The sequence below is a fragment of the Salvelinus fontinalis genome, chromosome 7 (assembly GCF_029448725.1).
Source record: "Salvelinus fontinalis isolate EN_2023a chromosome 7, ASM2944872v1, whole genome shotgun sequence".
In the NCBI taxonomy this organism is placed as follows: Eukaryota; Metazoa; Chordata; class Actinopteri; order Salmoniformes; family Salmonidae; genus Salvelinus; species Salvelinus fontinalis.
Window position 1 is genome coordinate 44,090,038 of NC_074671.1, and position 23,246 is coordinate 44,113,283.

The 23,246-nt window shown below is 41.6% G+C and overlaps 1 protein-coding gene across 3 annotated transcripts in view; it reads right to left on the minus strand.

Moving 5' to 3' along the window:
• Positions 1 to 23,246, minus strand: part of LOC129859509 (neural cell adhesion molecule 2-like) — a 441,041-nt gene that overhangs the window by 112,968 nt on the left and 304,827 nt on the right. For all 3 annotated transcript variants that reach the window (XM_055929372.1, XM_055929373.1, XM_055929371.1), the window contains exons 2-5: positions 20,245 to 20,319; positions 6,784 to 6,990; positions 2,437 to 2,592; positions 106 to 243 (exon numbers count right to left, since the gene is read on the minus strand). In XM_055929372.1, coding sequence (XP_055785347.1) covers positions 106 to 243; positions 2,437 to 2,592; positions 6,784 to 6,990; positions 20,245 to 20,319 — 576 coding nt within the window. The remainder of the gene's footprint in view (positions 1 to 105; positions 244 to 2,436; positions 2,593 to 6,783; positions 6,991 to 20,244; positions 20,320 to 23,246) is intronic.

Genomic DNA, 23,246 nt, shown 5'->3' on the forward strand with positions numbered 1-23,246 from the left:
ATAGTCAAGGGGAGATATGATATGCTAGCTAGATGACTAACTCTTCGTTCACCACTGCATATGAATGGATAGGTATTAGCTATAGTGGACTCTATAGCTTCTCACCATTCACCACCAGCTCGATGTCGACAAAGTTGATCTCGCCGCGGGCCTCCACTCGCGCCTCACAGCGGTACACGCCCTCGTCCGCCTTGGTCACCTTGTGGATCTGCAGGTTGTTGTTGGGCAGCACCTGGAACCTGCCTTCAGGGGGAGGGTATAGAGAGAGCGATACAGGGTGACAAAGGGAGTGATAGAGAGGGATAGACAGAGAAAACGGGGCAAGAATAGAGAGGGATAGAGCATGAGAAAGATAGAAAGAAAGAAAGAAGGGTGGAGAGAGAGGGGTAGAGAGAGAGTTAGAAAGAGATGTGAAATAAGGAAAGAAAGATACAAGGAAAACGATAGAAAGGAAAAATAGTGAAAGGAAGTACCATGACTCCAATCACACACTTGCTATCATATAATAATATTTTCAGAAACCTTTATCACTTTTAGCTTTTTAAAATAAAGTTAGCTAAGCGAAGTGAGATAAATACTTTAGCAATTAGGTCGGCAGTTTACAAAAAGTTTCCCATCCTTCTTAATTGTTGTCACTGGCAGATAAGTGATAACCCTATCTCTCTCTGTCGAGCGCAAAGATATTTAAAACCTTGTCCAGTAATTAGCGTGGATTTTTTTTTTAAAGCACCGCTATCTCTACCTTTAATCATTACTGCACGGCAAGGGGAGATAGTGTGTCGAAGGGAAAGGGCCTTTGAATTTCAATTAGAAAACCTGACTTCTTTCAAAGGATTCAAACAAATCATTTGCCTAATCAGCCTAGGAAGTCTGTCTATGTGATGGGTGAATGAGAGGGAAGGTGTGGGAGGAAAAGTAATGATGGGGTGACAGAGTATTGGTAAACAAGTCTGAACCTGCAAATTAACTTCTGTCCATCATGCACGAGCCATGAATGTGTTCCCAATAGTCGAACATTCCTTCTCCTTTCTTTCTCAGCCCCAAGATGCGTTCCAATAATCTACGATACATTACTTTCCCTCTCCTATCCTTCTAGCATTGGAATGTGTTCTAATAGTTTAAAATAACTTTCCCTTCTTCTTTCCTTCTAGGCCATAGGATGTGTTTCAATCTAAGACACTGTTCTTTCCTTATCCTTTCCTCCTTAGTTACAGGATGTGTTCCAATAGTATATGACACCTTTGTTTCCTTTCCTTTTAGGAGCAATGATCTGAAATAACGAATTTAATGAAGAAAAATAAAAGTTGAGAAATATGGTGGAATGATTTCCTGTGCTGTCACTTAAAGTATCAGTGTTCAAGACAGACGGAATATCCACTTCATATCCCCACATACTGTATGTCAACAACATAAGCACACAAAAAATAAGTGAAGAAATAATACAAAATAAAGAAAGAAAAAATAAATAAGGTGGAATAATATCCTGTACTGTGACTTTTCTGCGGCCATGAGAGAAGGAAGTGGAAAGATCTTCTCTCCACAGATCTCAACAACATGGGAACAAAACAAAATAATTGAATAAAAAGTAGAAAGACATATGGAGGAATAATATTCTGTTCTTTCACTATTCAGTAGACATGAAGGAAGGAAGATACAAAAGGAAGAAAGGATGATTCACACAGATCTCAACAGCATGGCAGTGAGCATCGGACCACCAAATGACATTTGCATCCTCTACCCTCCATCTTCTAGGCAGGCTCGTTAACATGTTTTATTGTCCAACAATATGTTTAATGAAATCACATGCTGTGGCTTTTATTGCTAGAACTTGCTATTTATAACGTCAAACCCCTGACAGAATCTGGGGAATACATTTTTCATAAGTAGTTTGTTTAAATAGGTTACATCCCAAATGACACCCTTTTCACAATACAGTGCACTGCATATAAACAGGGACCCATAGGTCTCTTGTCAAAAGTAGTGCACTATATAGGGAATAGGGTGCAATTTGGGAACAGCCATGTTCTACAGTAAGCACATTTATTAAACGGATATGTCTCAAAATGGTGTATGAAGCAATCTGACATGTAAACTGAATTCATTTGATGTTACATTTTTTTGATGCGCTAGCAAACCCGTTAATTGGCTTCTGATATCAATGATAATGTAATTATCAGCTGCTTCATTAAAAGCAGACTGTAAAAATACCATCAAAGAGTGGGCCCATAAAAAAAAAACATTCAATGACATGTTCACATGAAAACATCACTTGATTTCTTTATGGTCTGTACTGCTCAATATATTACTTTTCATGAGTAAAGTTATGTTGCTGTTATGGTCGCTACAGTAAGCACGTCGCAAAGTTAGGCATTTTAACAAGCAAATAAGGTTCATCAACAGAGGCAGCATGTATCAAATGACCATAAGCAGACTTACTGTGGTGCTCCTCTGTGATCTCCATGCTCCTGAAGCCCTTTTGGTAGAACCAAGAGACCGCGGGTGCCGGCGAGGCGATGACATCACACACCACCTCTGCCGCCTCGTCGTGACGGAACTCCTGGGGGGACCTCACGTCGCGGAACGTCAGCTTCTCTGTCACATAGGAAATGAGGTAACAGGAACTGAAGACACATTAGAGATGTCTTTCCAAGAGAGTTTATGTTACAATATTCACACAAGTATACCATTTAGAATGCATGGCCTAACACATCACCTCATTCTAAGTAGTATGCGAGTGTGGACTTTGGAACAAAACTCAAGTAACGTGTATTGATTGAGGGGAACCCTGCAGTGGAGTAGAGAGTAAACTCCATTCAATAGAACAAACTGTTTTACATATTGTTTATGATTCTACACCACTGAGACAACTCGGATTCTCTGTGCTCTAAAATAGTCCCATAAACTTTCCCACAGCATATTGAATGAATCCTCCCACCCCGAAAGTTCTGTTTGTAATCAAATGATTGATTCAACTTGTGTCGGTCTAAAGCTGTGGCACCTGTCTGACAAGCCCTGGCAGAGGGTTGATAGATTACACCTGGGGAAAGCTGACTTGGGACCTGCATTTCTCTTCTCTTAAAAAAAACACTCCACCACCCTCTCAGAACCCGTAGTGCTGGCTAGTGTCGTCAACTTATCACACGGCGTGTGTGTATGGCGTATGGAGAGAAAAAAAGAGTGCGCATGCATGCGTGCGTATTTGGCATGTGGAGTTTGACACCGGGTTATCCACTGTGTGTGGCAAAATGAAAGTGTGCATAAATCACATGCATGGCCTTATTTATTTCAGTCCCATCCACTCGATCACTCTGCAACCTAGCACATTAGCAGTTTTCTATGTGATTTATGTCAGGCGGCTCTCCAAAACATACTTTTCTTTTCTCTTCGCCGCTCTTTAAAGTGCCTTGCATCCTCCTGACTCTGAATGTGAGATTCAACCCTCCTCATCTGCCCGGTTTCATTCCACGGCACGTTTTAGAGCTGTTATTGTAAACACTTTGTTTTTCATTTTCTCAATCCGTCGCTTGGTCTCTCTCCTCTCTCTCTGTGTCTCATTCCCTCACCCCCCTCTTTTGTGCTATGACATTCCCTTTAATTCCCTTACCCCCTCTCTTTCATTCTCTCCCTCTCCTTCTCTCACTACATCTCAAATTCACCCACCCCTCTCTCTCCATTTTTCTCTCTCTTTCGCGCTCTATTTAATTCCCTCACTCCCGCTTTCTCTCTTCCCCTCATTCTCTCTCATTCCCTCTCCCTCTCTTTCCCCCAGTTCTCTCCCTGGGATTCAAACACGTTGTTCTCCCTTGTTCTCCCCCTACTTATTTTCATTTCCTGTCTCCTTTGTCGTTACCCTGCTCGACAAGAAAATCAGTACGAAAAACAAATCCTCTCATGTAACAGTCTACCGCTCGCTTGACACCGTCAAATTGGTAACACAGTGAGAATTCCTCTTCCGTCATTTTGCCCACATAGCTGCAAGGGCAACTGTCAAAGTGGGGTGACATGACAATTTTCTTGGAGCTTCCTCAGGTGGGACATCGACTGCCTCCAATGTCTCCTTTCTGAACTGGTTCTCCGTTGGCCGGTGCTCAAAGATAGACTCTGGAAATTCTATACTTGTCAATTACTCAGCAGTGCGGAAAATTATAGTCTTTCATCCGTGAGCTATAATAAAGTTATAATTTGAGCTTGAATATGGATAGCTTTTGTCAGGTTGTGAGTTGTGATGCACGAACACATATGATAATGTCAAGACGTGTGCACGTGTGTGTGGGTGTGTGTTGACGTCTTCTGGAAATGTCAACACTGACAAATGGTAATGTGCAGCACATTTAAAGTGGCCGTTAATTTTTCGTAACATGTGGTGTTTATGTTTATCACAAGAAATCGCATTCGGTATCGCCTCAGATGGGTGCTGGCTACTACTGGCCTGCTCAAGCCCTTTAGGTGACTATCTTCCTGGTACTGCTCATACATACTGAACACAGAGCTGAACGGTGGCTGACTGATGTTGTCATGGATACAGCTGCCAGCTGCCAAGCTGTGGTGCCGCTGTAACGAGGTGTGTGAGAGAGGAGGTAGGGGGACTTGTGGAGAGGGAAAGAAAGGTAAGCACCCTCCAGAGGGGGTGTGCGTACGTGTGTGTGTGCGTGCATGAGAGCGTACAATATGTACATACAGTTGAAGTCGGAAGTTTACATACACCTTGGCCAAATACATTTAAACTCAGTTTTTCACAATTCCTGACATTTAATCCTAGTAAAAATGCCCTGGGTTAGGTCAGTTAGGATCACCACTTTATTACATTTACATTTAAGTCATTTAGCAGACGCTCTTATCCAGAGCGACTTACAAATTGGTGCATTCACCTTATGACTTTATATTAAGAATGTGAAATTTCAGAATAATAGTAGAGAGAATGATTTATTTCAGCATTTATTTATTTCATCACATTCCTAGTGGGTCAGAAGTTTACGTACACTCAATTAGTATTTGGTAGCATCGCTTTTAAATTGTTTAACTTGGGTCAAACGTTTTGGTGTAGCCTTCCACAATAAGGGGTGAATTTTGACCCATTCCTCCTGACAGAGCTGGCATAACTGAGTCAGGTTTGTAGGCCTCCTTGCTCGCACACGCTTTTTCAGTTCTGTCCACAAATGTTCTATAGGATTGAGGTCAGCGCCTTGTGATGGCCACTCCAATACCTTGACTTTGTTGTCCTTAAGCCATTTTGCCACAACTTTGGAAGTATGCTTGGGGTCATTGTCCATTTGGAAGACACATTTGTGACCAAACTTTAACTTCCTGACTGATGTCTTGAGATATTGCTTCAATATATCCACATAATTATTATATCTCATGATGCTATCTATTTTGTGAAGTGCACCAGTCCCTCCTGCAGCAAAGCACCCCCACAACATGATGCTGCCACCCCCGTGCTTCATGGTTGGGATGGTGTTCATCGGCTTGCAAGCCTCCCCCTTTTACCTCCAAACATAACGCTATTTATTATTGCCAAACAGTTGTATTTTTGTTTCATCAGACCAGAGGATTTTTCTTCAAAAAGTACGATCTTTGTCCCCATGTACAGTTGCAAACTGTAGTCTGGCTTTTTTAATGGTGGTTTTGGAGCAGTGCCTTCTTCCTTGCTGAGCAGCCTTTCATGTTATGTCGATATAGGACTCGTTTTACTGTGGATATAGTTACTTTTGTACATGTTTCCTCCAGCATCTTCACAAGGTCCTTTGCTGTTGTTCTGGGATTGATTTGCCCTTTTCGAACGAAAGTACGTTCATCTCTAAGAGACAGAAAACATCTCCTTCCTGAGCGGTATAACGGCTGCATGGTCCCATGGTGTTTATACTTGCATACTATTGTTTGTACAGATGAATGTGGTACCTTCAGGCGTTTGGAAATTGCTCCCAAGGATGAACCAGACTTGCGGAGGTGCACAATTGTTTTTCTGAGGTCTTGGCTGATTTCTTTTCATTTCCCATGATGTCAAGCAAAGAGGCACTGAGTTTGAAGTTAGGCCTTGAAATACATCCACAGGTACACCTCCAATTGACTCAAATGATGTCAATTAGCCTATCAGAAGCATCTAAAGCCATGACATCATTTTCTGGAATTTTCCAAGCTGTTTAAAGGCACAGTGGATGTAAACACTGACCCACTGAATTGTGATACAGTGAATTACAAGGGAAATAATCTCTGTCAACAATTGTTGGAAAAATTACTTGTCATGCACAAAGTAGATGTCCTAACCGACTTGCTAAAACTATAGTTTGTTAACAAGACATTTGTGGAGTGATTGAAAAATGATTTCAATGACTCCAAAATAATGTATATAAACTTCCGACTTCAACTGTACACACACAGTACACACACCACACCGGTGATTCAAATCAAGCGTCTGCCAGATGGCTACCAGCTGCAAAACTCCTCCGTGTATCACGTCCCATTAACGGCCACAGAAGATTCCCTCTCCCATACGATTAGAGCCTGCCTCCTTCGCCTGCACACATTCAATACTATCCATCACACACACCACCAGACCCAGCGAACATTCACTACACTCTTTAAATGGGCAAGTTATTACGGAAGTGCAATGGAATGTAAATATGGTGTATCTTTATGATCTAACAGAGGAGACGGCGATGTGTTCAACTCATGTCTTTGTATGTCTGAAGGACCCCTACAGAGGCTGGAATGGATACAGAGGGGATGAAGAGAGTGTGGTGTGTGTGTTCTCCTCTGTTACATTTGCATGTAAGTGACACTCACGGTACATCTCCAGCACCATGGTGGCCTCCTGCGTCTGTCCCTGGGCGTCGGTGGCCTGGCAGCGGTAGATTCCCGCGTCCTCCACCTCAGCATTATAGATGGTCAGCCTGGAGCTGTCCTCCCCGGTGTGCAGGGCCACACGCTGGGACGACACGATGCGCTCCCCCTGGGGGTTAAACCACTCCAGGCTCACCGGCTCTCCGATCACTGGTGGGACAGAGAAAACTTATAGGTAACATTAAGTAACTGTAAAAAGAACCGAGCCAAGTCGTAGACTTTAGAGCAGTATTTCCCAAACCTCCCCTTGAGTACCCCACCATTAGTTCCACTTATATTTTCATTAGCACACCTGAAATAAATGGTAACTTAATCAGCCCTTGTTCATCATGGGAAAGTTATGCCTCTTTGAATTTTGATAAACTGTTATCCCACTTTGGAGACGAGTAGGAGAAAAATGCCGTTGAAAGATTTTCACACTTTCGAGAGCATTGGTGCCCAGGACGTCGATCGTAGTCGACCGCAAACTTCTTTCTAGCAGACCGCAAGTCTACAAAAAAGTTTTGAAAATGTATGCACAAAAAATATATGTTTTGGCAATTCACAGCGTTACCATCGAGTCTGCTTAAAAATAATAAAGTCCACAGTTCTGAAGCACCGTATGCTTTGCTTACAGGTTAGCTTCTTTCTCGAATATTATTGCACAGCCAAAATAAAAATAAAAACAGCTTGATTGACATAAAATTTGACCAACCCACGGCACTATAGTTGCTACATTTGTTTTCCAAACTGTCGCTTCCATAGCAACCGTCTGCAGTTAGCACGTTTCCATTTCCACGCTTGCGAGACCTGTAACAGAATAATCTTTGATGTTCCAGTGGCAGTAATTGTTTTACAATGTTTATTTTTATATGAAGTTGCGGTTACGTTTTTAATATGAGCGCTGGACAAAGCAGCAAGAAAACGAAAATCTACCACTTTCACAGTGAGTGGGAAGATCTGCCATTCAAGCATAGCTCTTGCTAAGAAGGAAAATGTCAATAGGCATTTCAAAACCGTTTACAATAAATATGAAAGTGACTTTCCAGGTAAAAGTGAACTACGTAAGACAAAAGTAAAAGAGTTGAAGTCTCAACTAGCTGCTCAACAATCGATCATTACAAGGTCACAGCTCAAAATCAAAGGCAACCACGATTGCATCATTCCGGGTGAGTCGCATACTAGCAAAGCACAAGAAACTGTTCCAGGATGGAAAAATGGTAAAAGATGCCTATTTTAGAGGCAACATAATGATTGTTTGATGATTTCAAAAATAAATCCGAAATCATTTCTGCTACTAAGGATGTTCAGCTATCCAGGAATATGTTTTTGTTTCAGTCTCCTCCATCTCCTCTAACCGAAGCTAGTTTTATGGATTTGTTTTCTATTAGTACAATTAACAGCCATACAGAAAGACTCATGTGAAGGTGAAATTACAGAGGAGGAACTTCTTGATGCAATTAAAGCCTTTAAGTCCGGGTAAACTCCAGGGCTGGATGGCAAACATTTTTTGATGTGCTCAGAGCATTAGCATGTTTTAACCACTCCTATGTAAATGGTAGATTATCAGACACTCAACAAGAAGGTCTGATTTCTTTATTACTGAAACAGGATACAAGTGGGAAATATAAAGATCCAGGCCATTAAAAAAATTGTAGGCTCCTTACACTTCAGTGTGCGATGCAAAAATTCTAGGAAAATGTATAGCGCATAGAATTTCAAAGGTATTGTCGGATATTATTCATTCTAATCAGAAGGCTTTTTACATGGACAATACAGGAAACAATAGAACACAATGAAAAATCTGGGAAACCAGGCCTGCTATTCATTGCAGACTTTGAAAATGCTTTTGATAAAGTATGACTGGAGATTATATTTAAATGCAAGGAACATTTCAATTTTGGATAATCTCTTATAAAACGGGTTAAAATAATGTATAGTAACCCTAGGTGTAAAAGAGTAAATAATGGCTACTTCACAAAATGTTTTAAACTGTCCACTATCGCCATATCTATTTATTATGACCATCGAAATGTTAGCTATTCAAATCAGATCCAACAATAATATCAAGGGATTAAAAATGCAAGGCTTAAAAACAAAGGTGTCAGTGTACACTGATGATTCATGTTTTATTTAAAATCCACAACTTGGATCTTTTTATTGGCCAGTTGGAGATATTGCTGTTTCTTTGCAACTCTGCCTAGAAGGCCAGCATCCCGGAGTCGCCTCTTCACTGTTGACAGTGAGACTGGTGTTTTGCGGGTACTATTTATTGAAGCTGCCAGTTGAGGACTTGTGAGGCGTTCAAGAATGGCCTTTTTCTCACTCACCTTCGGTTATTTGAAAATGAAATCTCCAAAATATCCTCATTGTTTAAACAAAGTAATTATTATTATTAATTCATTTAGAACGATATAAAAGCCCCTTAGATATTCTCACAGATCAGATTTGCCGTAAAGAAAAATGCCCCATAGATATTAATTTAGGAGACTTCCGGTTGAGCAATGTAGATAGAAGTCGCACGAGGTCTGTTCTCCGACAACTTTTGTAAATAATCCTCAATTTCGCCTAAATTCATACTTCTCATGACCTCAAAAGTCATTTTAATTGCCCAGTAATAGTGAACCTAAGTTAGAATGTGCAAACCAGTCACACGCTTTGGAAAATCGACGGAAAGAACTTCACATTCCACCAAATCAACTTCAGCTAAAATGGCTACCACCCCACCTCCATTGAAGGCTTCAATAGCCACTCCGGGTGATAGGGCTAACCCGATAACACTGGAGATCCTTGTCAGAGAGCTGGCAAAATCGCGTGAAAGTTTGGTAGCAGAACTCACCGAATGGCTGAATAACTCACAGGCGGCAATTCAGGCAACCGTGGAAACCATCCGGGGTTCTGTGGCATCTCACACTACCACACTGGCCGAAGTTGAGGCCGGGCTCTCAGGCCACAGCGACCAACTCACTACGCTGGAAACCAGTCTTTTTCAAATTTAATTTAGTTATTTATTTATTTATTTATTATTTATTAAAATAAAACACAAGAAAGGGGTAACATTAAAGTATTAGATCATGAAGGACAAACAATACAGCATCAAGACACTATCAAACATGTATCAGTCTTTCCGCAACAGAGCCATTTTTATGTGTGACGGTGCATGTGCATGTGATATAAAATATATGTCAAAGTTTCCTTTTTCATGATCACAATCTTGTGAAACCCGAACCCCCCACAATTAAATTTTAATAGAGGAAGCTAAATACTTTTGAGGCTATTAAATCCTTTCAGTCTGGAAAAAGTACATTACCTTTTTTGATATACTAAAAGCTCCATTGTTAGATTGTTTTAACTACTCCTATAGAAATGGTAGTCTGTCAAGTACTCAGCAGGAAGGTCTGATTTCTCTATAATTAAAACAAGACCCAGATGGCAAATATAAAGACCCAGTCTATCTAAAAAACTGGAGGCCCCTTACAATTCAATGTTGTGATGCAAAAATAGTAGCGAAATGCATAGCACTCAGAATTAAAAAGGTTTTACTAGGTATTGTTCATCCTGATCAGACAGTTTTTTTAGATGGACGATACATTGGAGATAATATACGACAACTACCAGAAATAATAGAACATCATGAAACATCTAAGAAGCCAGGCCTGGTATTTATAGCGGATTATGAAAAGGCATTTGATAAAGACTGGATTTTATTTATAAATGCCAGGATTTTTTCAATTTCAGTGATTGTCTTATAAAATGGGTAGAAGTAATGTATAGCGACCCCCATAGTAAATAACGGCTACTTCTCAGAGAGTTTTGAATAGTTAAGAGGAGTTAAACAAGGGTTGTCCGCTGTCACCATATCTATTAGTTATGGCCATCGAAAGGCTAGCTATTAAAATCAGATCCAATAACAACACTAGAGGATTATAAATCCAAGGCTTAAAAACAAAGGTGTCCATGTATGCCGATGACTCGAGTTTTAAATTAAGTCCGCTAGCTAGATCCCTGCAATGCCTTATTAAAGATCTAGAGACACATTTCTGGAATCTGGACAAAAACCTAATTATGATAAGTGTACAATATTGTGTATTGGATCTTTAAAAAATACAACTTTTACATTACCCTGCAGTTTACTTACAAAATGGGCTGACGGTGAAGTAGACATACTTGGTATTCATATTACAAAATATATAAATAAGCTTTCCTGTAACGATTGTTCTCCTCCTCGTCTGAGGAGGAGCATGGATCGGACCAAAACGCAGCGTGTTGTGGAGACATAATGAATTTATTTAAACAAGACGAACACGAAGCACACTTGAGAAATTACAAAACAAAAAACGAAGTAGACTGACCTGAACATGAGAACTTACAGAAACACGAAGAACGCACGAACAGGAACAGACTAGACAAACGAAACAGTCCCGTGTGGTACATACACTGACACAGAAGACAATCACCCACAAAGAAACGGTGTGAACAGCCTACCTTAACCTCTTTGGGCTCAAGGGGCAGTATTGAGTAACCAGATAAAAGGTGCCCATTTCAAAAAGGCCTCGTACTCAATTCTTGCTCGTACAATATGCATATTATTATTACTATTGGATAGAAAACACTCTAGTTTCTAAAACCGTTTGAATTATATCTGTGGGTGAAACAGAACTGGACTCAGAGCAATTTTCCTATGTGTATGTCAGAATGCAGAATTTTGCTGGCTGTTCTGAGACCTGTGTATTAATTTGCCTGTCCTCTATTGGTTGAGATGCACTAAATACGCCTTCCACTGGGTGTCAGCGAATAGGGAGAGTTGAAATGGAGTTTCTACATAGGTCCCAAAGGTTATAAATTGCTTGGAACCGAAGTGTCCCATCTTTCCACCCTTCGCTCTGACGCAGGAAGGGTCTTGGCATGTCATTTTAGAAGCTCCCGTATTAGCTCCTAGATATATCCGGCTCTGTTTTTATTCGATATAGGTGTTGAAGACATCGTAATGTTGTTATTTTAAACCGAATTATATCAGTTTATGTCAGTATATTGCGTTTTTCGGGTATTTATTTTCGTGACGTTTTAGGAAGTTGGGTATCTCTGGCCCACATGGCTATTGTTTATTGCTAATTGCAACGTTGAAGACGACGTTCTCCAACCTAGCAATGATTCTTTTGGACAAAGGACACATTTCCCAAGATTCTGATGGGAGTTCATCTAAAAGTAAGAACTATTTATGCTGATAATTCATTGTTCTGTTGAAAAATGTCAAATGCATAAGACGCCATTTCCTGCAGTGTAGCCTTGCGTTATCGCAGCCTGTATTGCGCAGTAAGGTTAATTTTAAAAATGTAATTCAGCGATTGCATTAAGAACTAATTTGTCTTTCAATTGCTGTCCAAGCTGTATTTTTTTAGTCAAGTTTATGAATAGTATTCGATAAGAAAAGGTGCCTTTACAAGATGGCGCCGGACAGATTGCTTGACGTTATGGACACTATTATCATTGTCTAAGCACGATTTGTGCCGCTAAATATGCACATATTCGAACAAACTCTATATGCATTGTGTAATATGATGTTACAGGACTGTCATCTGAAGAATTCTGAGAAGGTTAGTGAAACAATTAATATATTTTGGTGGTTTATACGTTATAGCTATTTTTGCCTTGAATCAATGCTGTTGTTTGTTTGCTATTGTGTTTTCGCTTTAAAACACTTGATAAATCGGGTAAATATTGTCTGGAATCACAAGATGCCTGTCTTTCAATTGCTGTACACTATGTATTTTTCAGAAATGTATTATGATGAGTATTTAGTTATTTGGCGTTGGTGTCTGTAATTTTTCTGTCTGCTTTCGGTGCAATTTCTGACTGTAGCTGCAATGTAAACTATGATTTATACCTGAAATATGCACATTTTTCTAACAAAACATATGCTATACAATAAATATGTTATCAGACTGTCATCTGATGAAGTTGTTTCTTGGTTAGTGGCTATTTGTATCTTTATTTGGTCGAATTTGTGATAGCTACTGATGTAGTAAAAAACTGATGGAGTAAAAATAGTGGTGTCTTTTGCTAACGTGGTTAGCTAATAGATTTGCATATTGCGTCTTCCCTGTAAAACATTTTAAAAATCGGACATGTTGGCTTGATTCACAAGATGTGTACCTTTCATCTGGTGTCTTGGACTTGTTAATGTGTGAAAGTTAAATATTTTAAAAAAATATCTTTTGAATTTCGCGCCCTGCACTTCGAGCAGGCTGTTGTCATAAGTGTACCGACGTCGGGCTTGCACGCCAAACAGGTTAATATGGTTCTCAATCAGAGGAAACGTCAAACACCTGCCCCTGATTGAGAACCATATACGGCTAATTAACAATGAAACTAAACATAGAAACAAACAGACTGCCCACCCAGCTCTAGTCCTGACCAACGAAACACGGCTAAACAGAGGAAAATAAGGTCAGACTACGTGACAGTAGTCTGGCTGCTCATGGCTGGTGGACGGCTCTAGCGGCTCCTGTCTGGCGGACGGCTCTAGCGGCTCCTGTCTGGCGGACGGCTCTAGCGGCTCCTGTCTGGCAGACGGCTCTAGCGGCTCCTGTCTGGCGGACGGCTCTGAGGCTCAGGACAGACGGGCGGCTGTGAAGGCTCAGGACAGACGGGCGGCTCTGAAGGCTCAGGACAGACGGGAGGCTTTGAAGGCTCAGGACAGACGGGCGGCTTTGAAGGCTCAGGACAGACGGGCGGCTTTGAAGGCTCAGTACAGACGGGTGGCTTTGAAGGCTCAGGACAGACGGGCAGCGCAGGCGGCGCTTGGCAGATGGACAGCTCAGACGCCGTTGGGCAGACGGGCAGTTCAGGCGCCGCTGGGCAGACGGCAGACTCTGGCCGGCTGAGGCGCACTGTAGGCCTGGTGCGTGGTGCCGGAACTGGAGGTACCGGGCTAAGGACACGCACCTTCAGGCTAGTGCGGGGAGCAGCAACAGGACGCACAGGACTCTGGAGACGCACAGGAGGCTTGGTGTGTGGTGCCGGAACTGGTGGTACCGGGCTGGAGACACACACCATAGGGCTAGTGCGTGGAGGAGGAACAGGGCTCTGGGGACGCACAGGAGGCTTGGTGCGTGGTGTCGGAACTGGTGGTACCGGGCTGGAGACACGCACCATAGGGCTAGTGCGTGGAGGAGGAACAGGGCTCTGGAGACGCACAGGAAGCCTGGTGCGTGGTGTAGGCACTGGTGGTACTGGGCTGGGGTGGGGAGGTGGCGCCGGATATACCGGACCGTGTAGGCGTACTGGCTCCCTTGAGCACTGAGCCTGCCCAACCTTACCTGGTTGTATGCTCCCCGTAGCCTGACCAGTGCAGGGAGGTGGAATAACCCGCACTGGGCTGTGTTGGCGAACCGGGGACACCATGCGTAAGGCTGGTGCCATGTATGCCGGCCCGAGGAGACGCACTGGAGACCAGACGCGTTGAGCCGGCTTCATGGCACCTGGCTCAATGCCCAATCTAGCCCGGCCAGTGCGAGGAGGTGGAATAACCCGCACCGGGATAAGCACACGTACAGGAGACACCGTGCGCTTTACCGCAAAACACGGTGTCTGCCCGTACTCTCGCTCTCCACGGTAAGATCGGGAAGTTGGCGCAGGTCTCCTACCTGACTTCGCCACACTACCCTTTAGTCCCCCCCCCCCCCCCCCCCAAGACATTTTTGGGCTTGACTCACAGGCTTCCGTGCTAGCCGAGTACCTTCATAATGCCGGTTCCTCTCTCCGGTTGCCTCTGCTCTCCTAACTGCCTCCAGCTGTTGCCCTCATTAACTCTTTAGTCATATCTCAGTTTAGTCGGAAGGTTGAACATAGCCAAATACATTTAAACTCAGTTTTTCACAATTCCTGACATTTAATCCTAGTAAGAATTCCCTGGTTTTGGTCAGTTAGGATCACCTCATTATTTTAAGAATGTGAAATGTCAGAATAATAGTAGAGAGAATGATTTATTTCAGCTTTTATTTATTTCATCACATTCCTAGTGGGTCAGAAGTTTACATACACTCAATTAGTATTTGGTAGCATTGCCTTTAAATTGTTTAAAACCTGTTTGGGCTGCAAGCTGAATATTGAAAAAACTGGAAAATGTGTGCACATTTTCAAACGGCCTCCTAAGAAACTTTTTATTTTCCAATATGCATATATTTACTACTGTTGGATAGATAACAGTCTATAGTTTCTAAAAAGGTTTGAATTGTTTCTCTAAGTCGAACAGAAATATTTTTACAGCCATTTTCCCAGCCGAATTGAGATTTTCAAAATGCGATGTGTCTCTTTAAGACCTTCTCTATAAAAGGCCCTTTGACTTGGGACCATATCAACACGTCACCCGCATTCGTCAGGCTGTAATGCGGAAGTGAGAATTGAAAGGAGTCGAATATCTCGTCCATGGACTGAATAACACACCTTCTTGTGAGACCTGCGCAGTTAAAAAAAAATTCCGGGCGCGATGCAGAATTTGGACTCGGCTTATGGAAGAAGGTAGATAACGTTGAATATGATGTCTGACTACGATATTATTTGATACATGTCACAAAATCATTCTAAAGTATGTTTTTTCAATATACTTTAATTATATTATTGCAATTTATTCCTCGCCCTTAGATGTGATACGACGGAAGATTTTTTTTTTTTTTTTAAGAAACGCTGTGTAGAGCCGCAATGCTATTATGCTGGCTAACCAAAGAGGGAAATAATTCGTTCTGGAACCCAACTAAAGACTCTACTGGACATTGGACCCCGTTACAACATTCTGATGGAATACCAACAAAGATAAGACCCAATTTGGGATACTTTTTCATATATCTGTCGAACTGTTGTATGCTAACTGTGCTAACTGTGCTAGGCTAGCGCTTGACTAGAATCAATGCTGCCTTATGCTAGCTTATGTTGTTAGCTAATATAACGATATATTGTGTTTTCGCTGTAAAACACTTCAAAAATCGGGAAATGTTGGCTTTATTCACACGATATCTGTCTTTCATTAGTTATCCACCATATGTTTTTCTGAAATGTTTTATGAGGTGTAATTAGTAGCCGACGTTGGTGTATGTATTTTCTCTGGCTACTCCCGTCTGGATTCAGACTCTAGCTATGTGTTAGCATTTTTGGGTAGCATCAATGTAAAACTGATTTATAGCTAAAATATGCACTTTTTATGAACAAAACATAGATTTATTGTGTAACATGTTATATGACTGTCATCTGAGGTAGTTTTTTCTGGGCTCTTTAGGTTGGTTTTAGTTTATTTCGGTTGGCTTGTGCATGCTACTTCAATCATAATTCATACTTCATAATCATATCCATACGTGTCTGTCCACTTTTGTATTTGGTGGTGAGCTAACATAAATATATGTGGTGTTTTCTCTGTAAAACATTTAAAAAATCGGACATGTTGGCTGGATTGACAAGATGTTTATCTTTCAAATGCTGTATTGGACTTGTTAATGTGTAAAAGTTAAATATTTTTAAAAAATAGATTTTGAATTTCGCGCCCTGCAGCTGTTGTCATTTTCGTCCGATTTCGGGCTTGCAGCCCAAACAGGTTAACTTGGGTCAAACGTTTCGGGTAGCCTTCCACAAGCTTCCCACAATAAGTTGGGTGAATATTGGACCATTCCTCCTAACAGAGCTGGTGTAACTGAGTCAGGTTTGTTGGCCTCCTTGCTCGCACACGCTTTTTCAGTTCTGCCCACAAATGTTCTATAGGATTGAGGTCAGGTCTTTGGGATGGCCACTCCAATACCTTGACTTTGTTGTCCATAAGCCAAGTATGCTTAGTATGCTTGGGGTCAGTGGAGGCTGCTTCTCAAATGATTGCCTCGCCTGGTTTACCAACTACTTCTCTGAAAGAGTTCAGTGTGTCAAATCGGAGGTCCAGTTGTCCGGACCTCTGGCAGTCTTTATGGGGGTGCCACAGGGTTCAATCCTCGGGCCGACTCTCTTCTCTGTATACATCAATGATGTTGCTCTTGCTGCTGGTGATTCTCTGATACACCTCTACGCAGACGACACCATTCTGTATACTTCTGGCCCCTCTTTGGACACTGTGTTAACTAACCTCCAGGCAAGCTTCAATGCCATACAACTCTCCTTTCGTGGCCTCCAACTGCTCTTAAACGCTAGTAAAACTAAATGCATGCTTTTCAATCGATCACTACCCGCACCTGCTCGCCCGTCCAGCATCACTACTCTGGACGGCTCTGACTTAGAATACGTGGACAACTACAAATACCTAGGTGTCTGGTTAAACTAAAAACTCTTTCCAGACTCACATTAAGCATCTCCAATCCAAAATGAAATCTAGAATCGGCTTCCTATATCGCAACAAAGCATCCTTCACTCATGCTGCCAAACATACCCTTGTAAAACTGACCATCCTACCGATCCTCGACTTCGGTGATGTCATCTATAAAATAGCCTCCAACACTCTACTCAACAAACTGGATGCAGTCTATCATAGTGCCATCCGTTTTGTCACCAAAGCCCCATACACTACCTACCATTGCGACCTGTACGCTCTCGTTGGTTGGCCCTCGCTTTTTATGGAGGTTTTGAAACAGTGCCTTCTTCCTTGCTGATCGGCCTTTCAGGTTATGTCGATATCTATCCCGTTTTACTGTGGATATAGATACTTTTGTTCCTGTTTCCTCCAGCATTTTCACAAGGTCCTTTGCTGTTGTTCTGGGATTGATTTGCCCTTTTCGCACCAAAGTACATTCATCTCTAGGAGACAGAACTCGTCTCCTTCCTGAGCGGTATGACGGCTGCGTGGTCCCATGGTGTTTATACTTGCGTACTATTGTTTATACAGATGAACGTGGTACCTTCAGGCGTTTGGAAATTGCTCAAGGATGAACCAGACTTGTGGAGGTCTACACATTTTTTTCTGAGGTCTTGGCTGATTACTTTTGATTTTCCCATGATGTCAAGCAAAGAGGCACTGAGTTTGAAGGTAGGCCCTGAAATACATCCACAGGTACACCTCCAATTGACTCAAATGATGTCAATTAGCCTATCAGAAGCTTCTAAAGCCATGCCATCATTTTCTTGAATTTTCCAAGCTGTTTAAAGGCACAGTCAACTTAGTGTATGTAAACTCTGACCCACTGGAATTGTGATACAGTGAATTATAAGTGAAATTTGTCTGTAAACAATTGTTAGAAAATTACTTGTGTCATGCACAAAGTCCTAACCGACTTGCCAAAACTATAGTTTGTTAACAAGAAATTTGTGGAGTGGTTGAAAAATCATTTTTAATGACTCCAACCTAAGTGTATGTAAACTTCTGACTTTAACTGTATGTGTTGCACAGTGGAGGCTGCTAAGTGGAGGACAGCTCATAATAATGTCCGGAACGGCACAAATGGAATGGCATCAAACACATGGAAACCATATACATATACTCTTTCTCGTCACACACACACTTTTTAAAATTTCTGCTACACACACCTGTTTCTGCTAAACAGGAGGTTGGTGGCACCTTAATTGGGGAGAAAGGGCTCGTGGTAATGGCTGGAGCGGAATTAGTGGAATGGTATCAAATACATCAAACAATTGGTTTCTATGTGTTTATGTGATGCCATTTCATTCGCTCTGTTCCAGCCATTATTACAAGCCGTCCACCCCTCCACTGACACACGCGCGCAGGTACATGCACACACTCTTAGAGAATACTTCAGGACACTCTGGGAGTCATCCAAAGAGTCAACAAACATGAGACAATTACCGCTCCTTCAGTGGTTCTCTTTCTCTCTCTCTCTCTGCCTAACTAACTTCTTCTCGCTCTCACTCTGTTTGTGTGAGTGTGTGCGTGTTTATGTATGCTTGTGTGCTTGTACACTGTACCTGTGCAGGTGTGTGTATGTATGAACTGCCTTGGCTGTGAAAGGAGAACTGAGAGGTCACTGCACCCCGTGGCAATAAATATATCCTCAGTCATTGAGACCAGTGGAGGAGTGATATGCTATAGAGCTTCCATTCTCCAGCATCCTCCATATTGTCTGCAGAAGGATCTGTTGAGCTAACATGATGTGCAGGGATTGTTTGAAGGCTGGGACACTGGTAAAACTATTGGATGTCTCTGGGAGAGGTATTCACCTGAAGTAAAACATATTTTGACATGTCTTGCCAACCAGCATGTGGTTAACGTGTAACTCGAGACTGAGTGGAGCACTGAGAGGCACCACTTAGCAATGATTTCTGATTAAACCCTGGCAGAACTCTATAATACTATTTTTAATAGTGACAAATGGCAAGCAGATAAACCATGCAGTTTGCTGGATGTGTTTAACTATACTTGCGGGGGACCAGAGGTCCTGACAGTAATTGTAAACGGACATGTTTTGACCAACTGGGGACATTTTGTTAATCCCCACAAGGTCAAATTCTATTTCTAGGGGGTTTAGGGTTAAGGTTATAATTAGGTTTAGGGATAGGTTTAGGGAAAATAGGATTTGGAATAGGACTGAATTGTGTCCCCCCACAATGTAAGTTGTAGAAGACTGTGTGTGTGTGTGTGTGTGTGTGTGTGTGTGTGTGTGTGTGTGTGTGTGTGTGTGTGTGTGTGTGTGTGTGTGTGTGTGTGTGTGTGTGTGTGTGTTTTAGGGTTAAGGTTAGGTTTTGGGGTTAAGGTTATGAAAAATAGGATTTTGAATGGGACTGAAAATGTGTTCCCACATGGTTAGTTATTGTAGACTGTGTGCGTGTGCGCCTCTCTCTCCCATCCCTCTTCTCTCCTCTCCCCCACTTTCACCCCATTATTCTCCACCTACCCATCTCCCCACCCCTCTCCTCTTCCTTCATCTACTCTCCGCACTCTACATCTCCCTCCACCAACCACCCTCTCTCCCTGTCCCTCTCTTCTCTGTCGATAAGCTCTCCTCACCATCTCCACCCCTCACTCCCCTCGCCACCCTCAGTCATTCCTTCTCCCTGCCCCTTTCCTTCCTGTCCCTCTGCTGTTAGCTCCATGTTGTGCTGTGTTGGCAGAAGAAGACAGGGACACAGCAGGGGTGGAACTGTGGACCAAAGCACTGCCAGCCCACACTGCCACCCTACAGAGCTGCAGGTACTTGGCTTGGGGCCCATGGCACATAGACCCCCCAAACAGGGGCGGATAGGACAGGATCTGCAACAGGGTGGGATGGGCAAGGGGTTAGGTGAAGGCTGGGGGATTGGGGAGAGGGTTGATACCGTTGGTTGGTTGGGAGGGATGATTATGTGTGTGATGGGGGGCAACCGTGTCGCCCAAACAACGGTTCCATCCACCCCACCACCTCCATCCAACCCATCGCCCATCTCACCACACACTCAGAATGACATGTCCACATTTACATTCGATTTAACACACAGACAAGCATGTTCTCTTCACCATAGCCATCTTACCTGTGCATTTGAAGAACTTGGACTCTCCCACACTTAGCTCCACCTTGTTCAATGATATGGATACCTGTAGAACAGCTGTGAGGAGAGAGAGAAAGAGAAAAAAGGTGAGTATATACACACACAAAAACTCAGTAAGATAACATAGGAGAATAAGAAAGAGAGAAAAAGTTCTGTTAACATGGGGGGGTGGGGGTGACTGGATTTAAAAATGTGGCGCTGTACAACGTGACCGGTCGGGAATAGGCTATTCAGTGACTGCGGGTGAAAAGCAAAATAATCAGAATATTGATTTATCAAGACCAGTTCCCATGTGTGTCTAAGAGCAGAGTGAAACTGTGCTGAAATAGTTGACCACACGTGGGTATGCTGTTGCTTAAAATCCTATTATAACAATTGGATGACTTTTGGTGTTCCAGTATGCAACAATATGTTGCCTTCAATAGTCTACTTTATTCTTAAAAGAACACCAGCACAGAGAAGAGAAAGGAACCTTAAATAATACAACAATAAAGCGATTCATAAATGCATTTGACTGTTTTTAATATTGGCCATCAACCAAAAACACATAATCTACCATGGTTTTCCATTTCTAGCGAGATGATTCAAGCCATCGACTCACTGATGACAGTTGAAGAAACTTGAGTGGACTAATGGAAAGGCTCTGTAAGACATTTAATATTAATATATACACTACCGTTCAAAAGTTTGGGGTCACTTAGATATGTCCTTGTTTTTGAAAGAAAAGTACATTTTTTGTCCATTAAAATAACATAAAATTGATCAGAAATACAGTGTAGACATTGTTATCAACTGAAAACATTAATCCGTAACTATGCCAAGCCTACAAGCAAAGATGAACTGGTGAACGCCATCAAGACGTTTTGGCTTGAGAAATTGACGATACAACAATGCAAAAAATGCATTGGTTATCTCATCAAGGTTTTACCCGTGGGTGTGGAGATAGGGGGGGGGGGTGCAACTAAAATGTAGTTTAAATAATACATTGCAAATTGTTGGGATTTTCACACATATAGTAACCGGGCTATTCAATTACCATTTTGTTTATAAATCGATGTATGAAGAGTCTAATGTCCTACTAATAGCCCATCATGGAAACATTGTTTGCATGATGGTCTACACCTGCTAGAGTACACTTGTGAAAAACAAGTGTTTGTAAACATGCTTTCAAAATGCCTCCAGCTGTCCATCACCACTTTAAATAAAAACACAGCATCTAAAAAAAAATGCACATAACGCTTGATTCCATTTTTCATCGTAACCACAATGTCATAAATAATTAAACACACACACAACATGAGCAGATTAACTTGGGTCAAAACAGCCAAAGCATTTTTCGTTAGGGCAAATCTGGTCTGTGAGAATATCCAATGGGCTTTTATATAATTATAATGTAGGGTTAATTATAATAATAATAATAATAATTGTTGGATAACAGATCGGCTCTCGGAACTCATTGAGACGTGGCTTCTATATTCAATATAATAATTCATTCAGAAGGTTAAACCCATACGTTTTAGTCCTGCAGTAGGTTATAATGAACTGAAAATGGTGCGTCAATTCATAAAGCTATTTTGCAATCTGTATGTCACAGCTGTCAATTTTTTGGTTCTTAAATTAAACTGGTATATATTTTTAGTTATCGCAATTTTGGTCTTTAATGCAGGGCCGACAGACAAGTTACTTACTTTTTTATTTTCCCCTCCGGGACGGTTGAGCTAATGTGCACTAATGTGAAAAGCATGACATGGTAATTAAGAAAGAACATTTGCCAGGACATAGGCATGTCTTATATGGGCAGAAAGCTTAAATGATTGATAATCTAACTACACTGTCCAATTTACAGAAGCTAATACAGTGAACAAATACCATGCTATTGTTTGAAGAGAGTGCACAACAACAACAAAACTTTTAACACAGTGTATTTTCTGTAGGGAAGCTAATTATCCATCATTTTTGCCATTCCTGGGAGTGTGTAAACTTAAATGCTTTATTACCATATCATTTTTGTATGTTCTCTATAGTTATGTACTTGCAAATATATCAATTGACCAATTCGGCACATTTTGACAGACTTGATACCACATTTTTAACAGTAATAGAATGGCTCATTGGATGAGTCTAAAACTTTGCACGTACACTGCTAAATTGCGCCTAGACTCCTAAGTCATATAATTGCCTTTCTGAAAATGCATGTTTTTTTCTTTGTATTATCTTTTACCAGATCTAATGTGTTATATTCTCCTACATGAATTTCACATTTCCACAAACTTCAAAGTATTTCCTTTCAAATGGTATCAATAATATGCATATACTTGCTTCAGGTCCTGAGCTACAGGCAGTTAGATTTGGGTATGTAATGTTAGGCGAAAAAAAAGGGTCTGATCCTTTTAACTGAAATTGCAACCAACTTTTTTGTAATCTGAATAAAGAGAAAAGGGACATTCTTGAACATGTGGTGAGACATTCCAACTGATTTCTAAATAAAGCCAGTTTGTTATTTAGAATTGTTTATTTCTGTTTGTAGAGGGAGAGAAAAAAAAAGGCCACCGTGTATATTTTTTTCAGAAAATCGTCAGTCCACATGTCAAGTGAAATTCCCCCATTGTATTTACCTAGGTTCTCTCTTAACTCCAGGACCACCGACAGTTGTTGTTGATGCGTGATGCAGGACTCCAGTGCCAGAGGAGAGACTCTCAGACTGAAAACGCCTCCATTAATTGCCACAGTTTAGACTACCGCTAGATCGGCGTTCAAACTCCCCCTTGTGATAGTGTGGTGCAATGACAGAATACCACCATCTACCACTAACGGTCGCGGCATAAGCTTGTAAATTTTAAAGGAAGAACCACTGTACCATTCTATAAAGCTCAAATACTTAAAATTATGCATCACAAGAGGCTTACTTCAATGGCAGTCTTCAAAAGTACAAAGCAATGAGCCGTTCCCCTTTGCTCGGAGACTGCTACTACTAGGGTATCGGG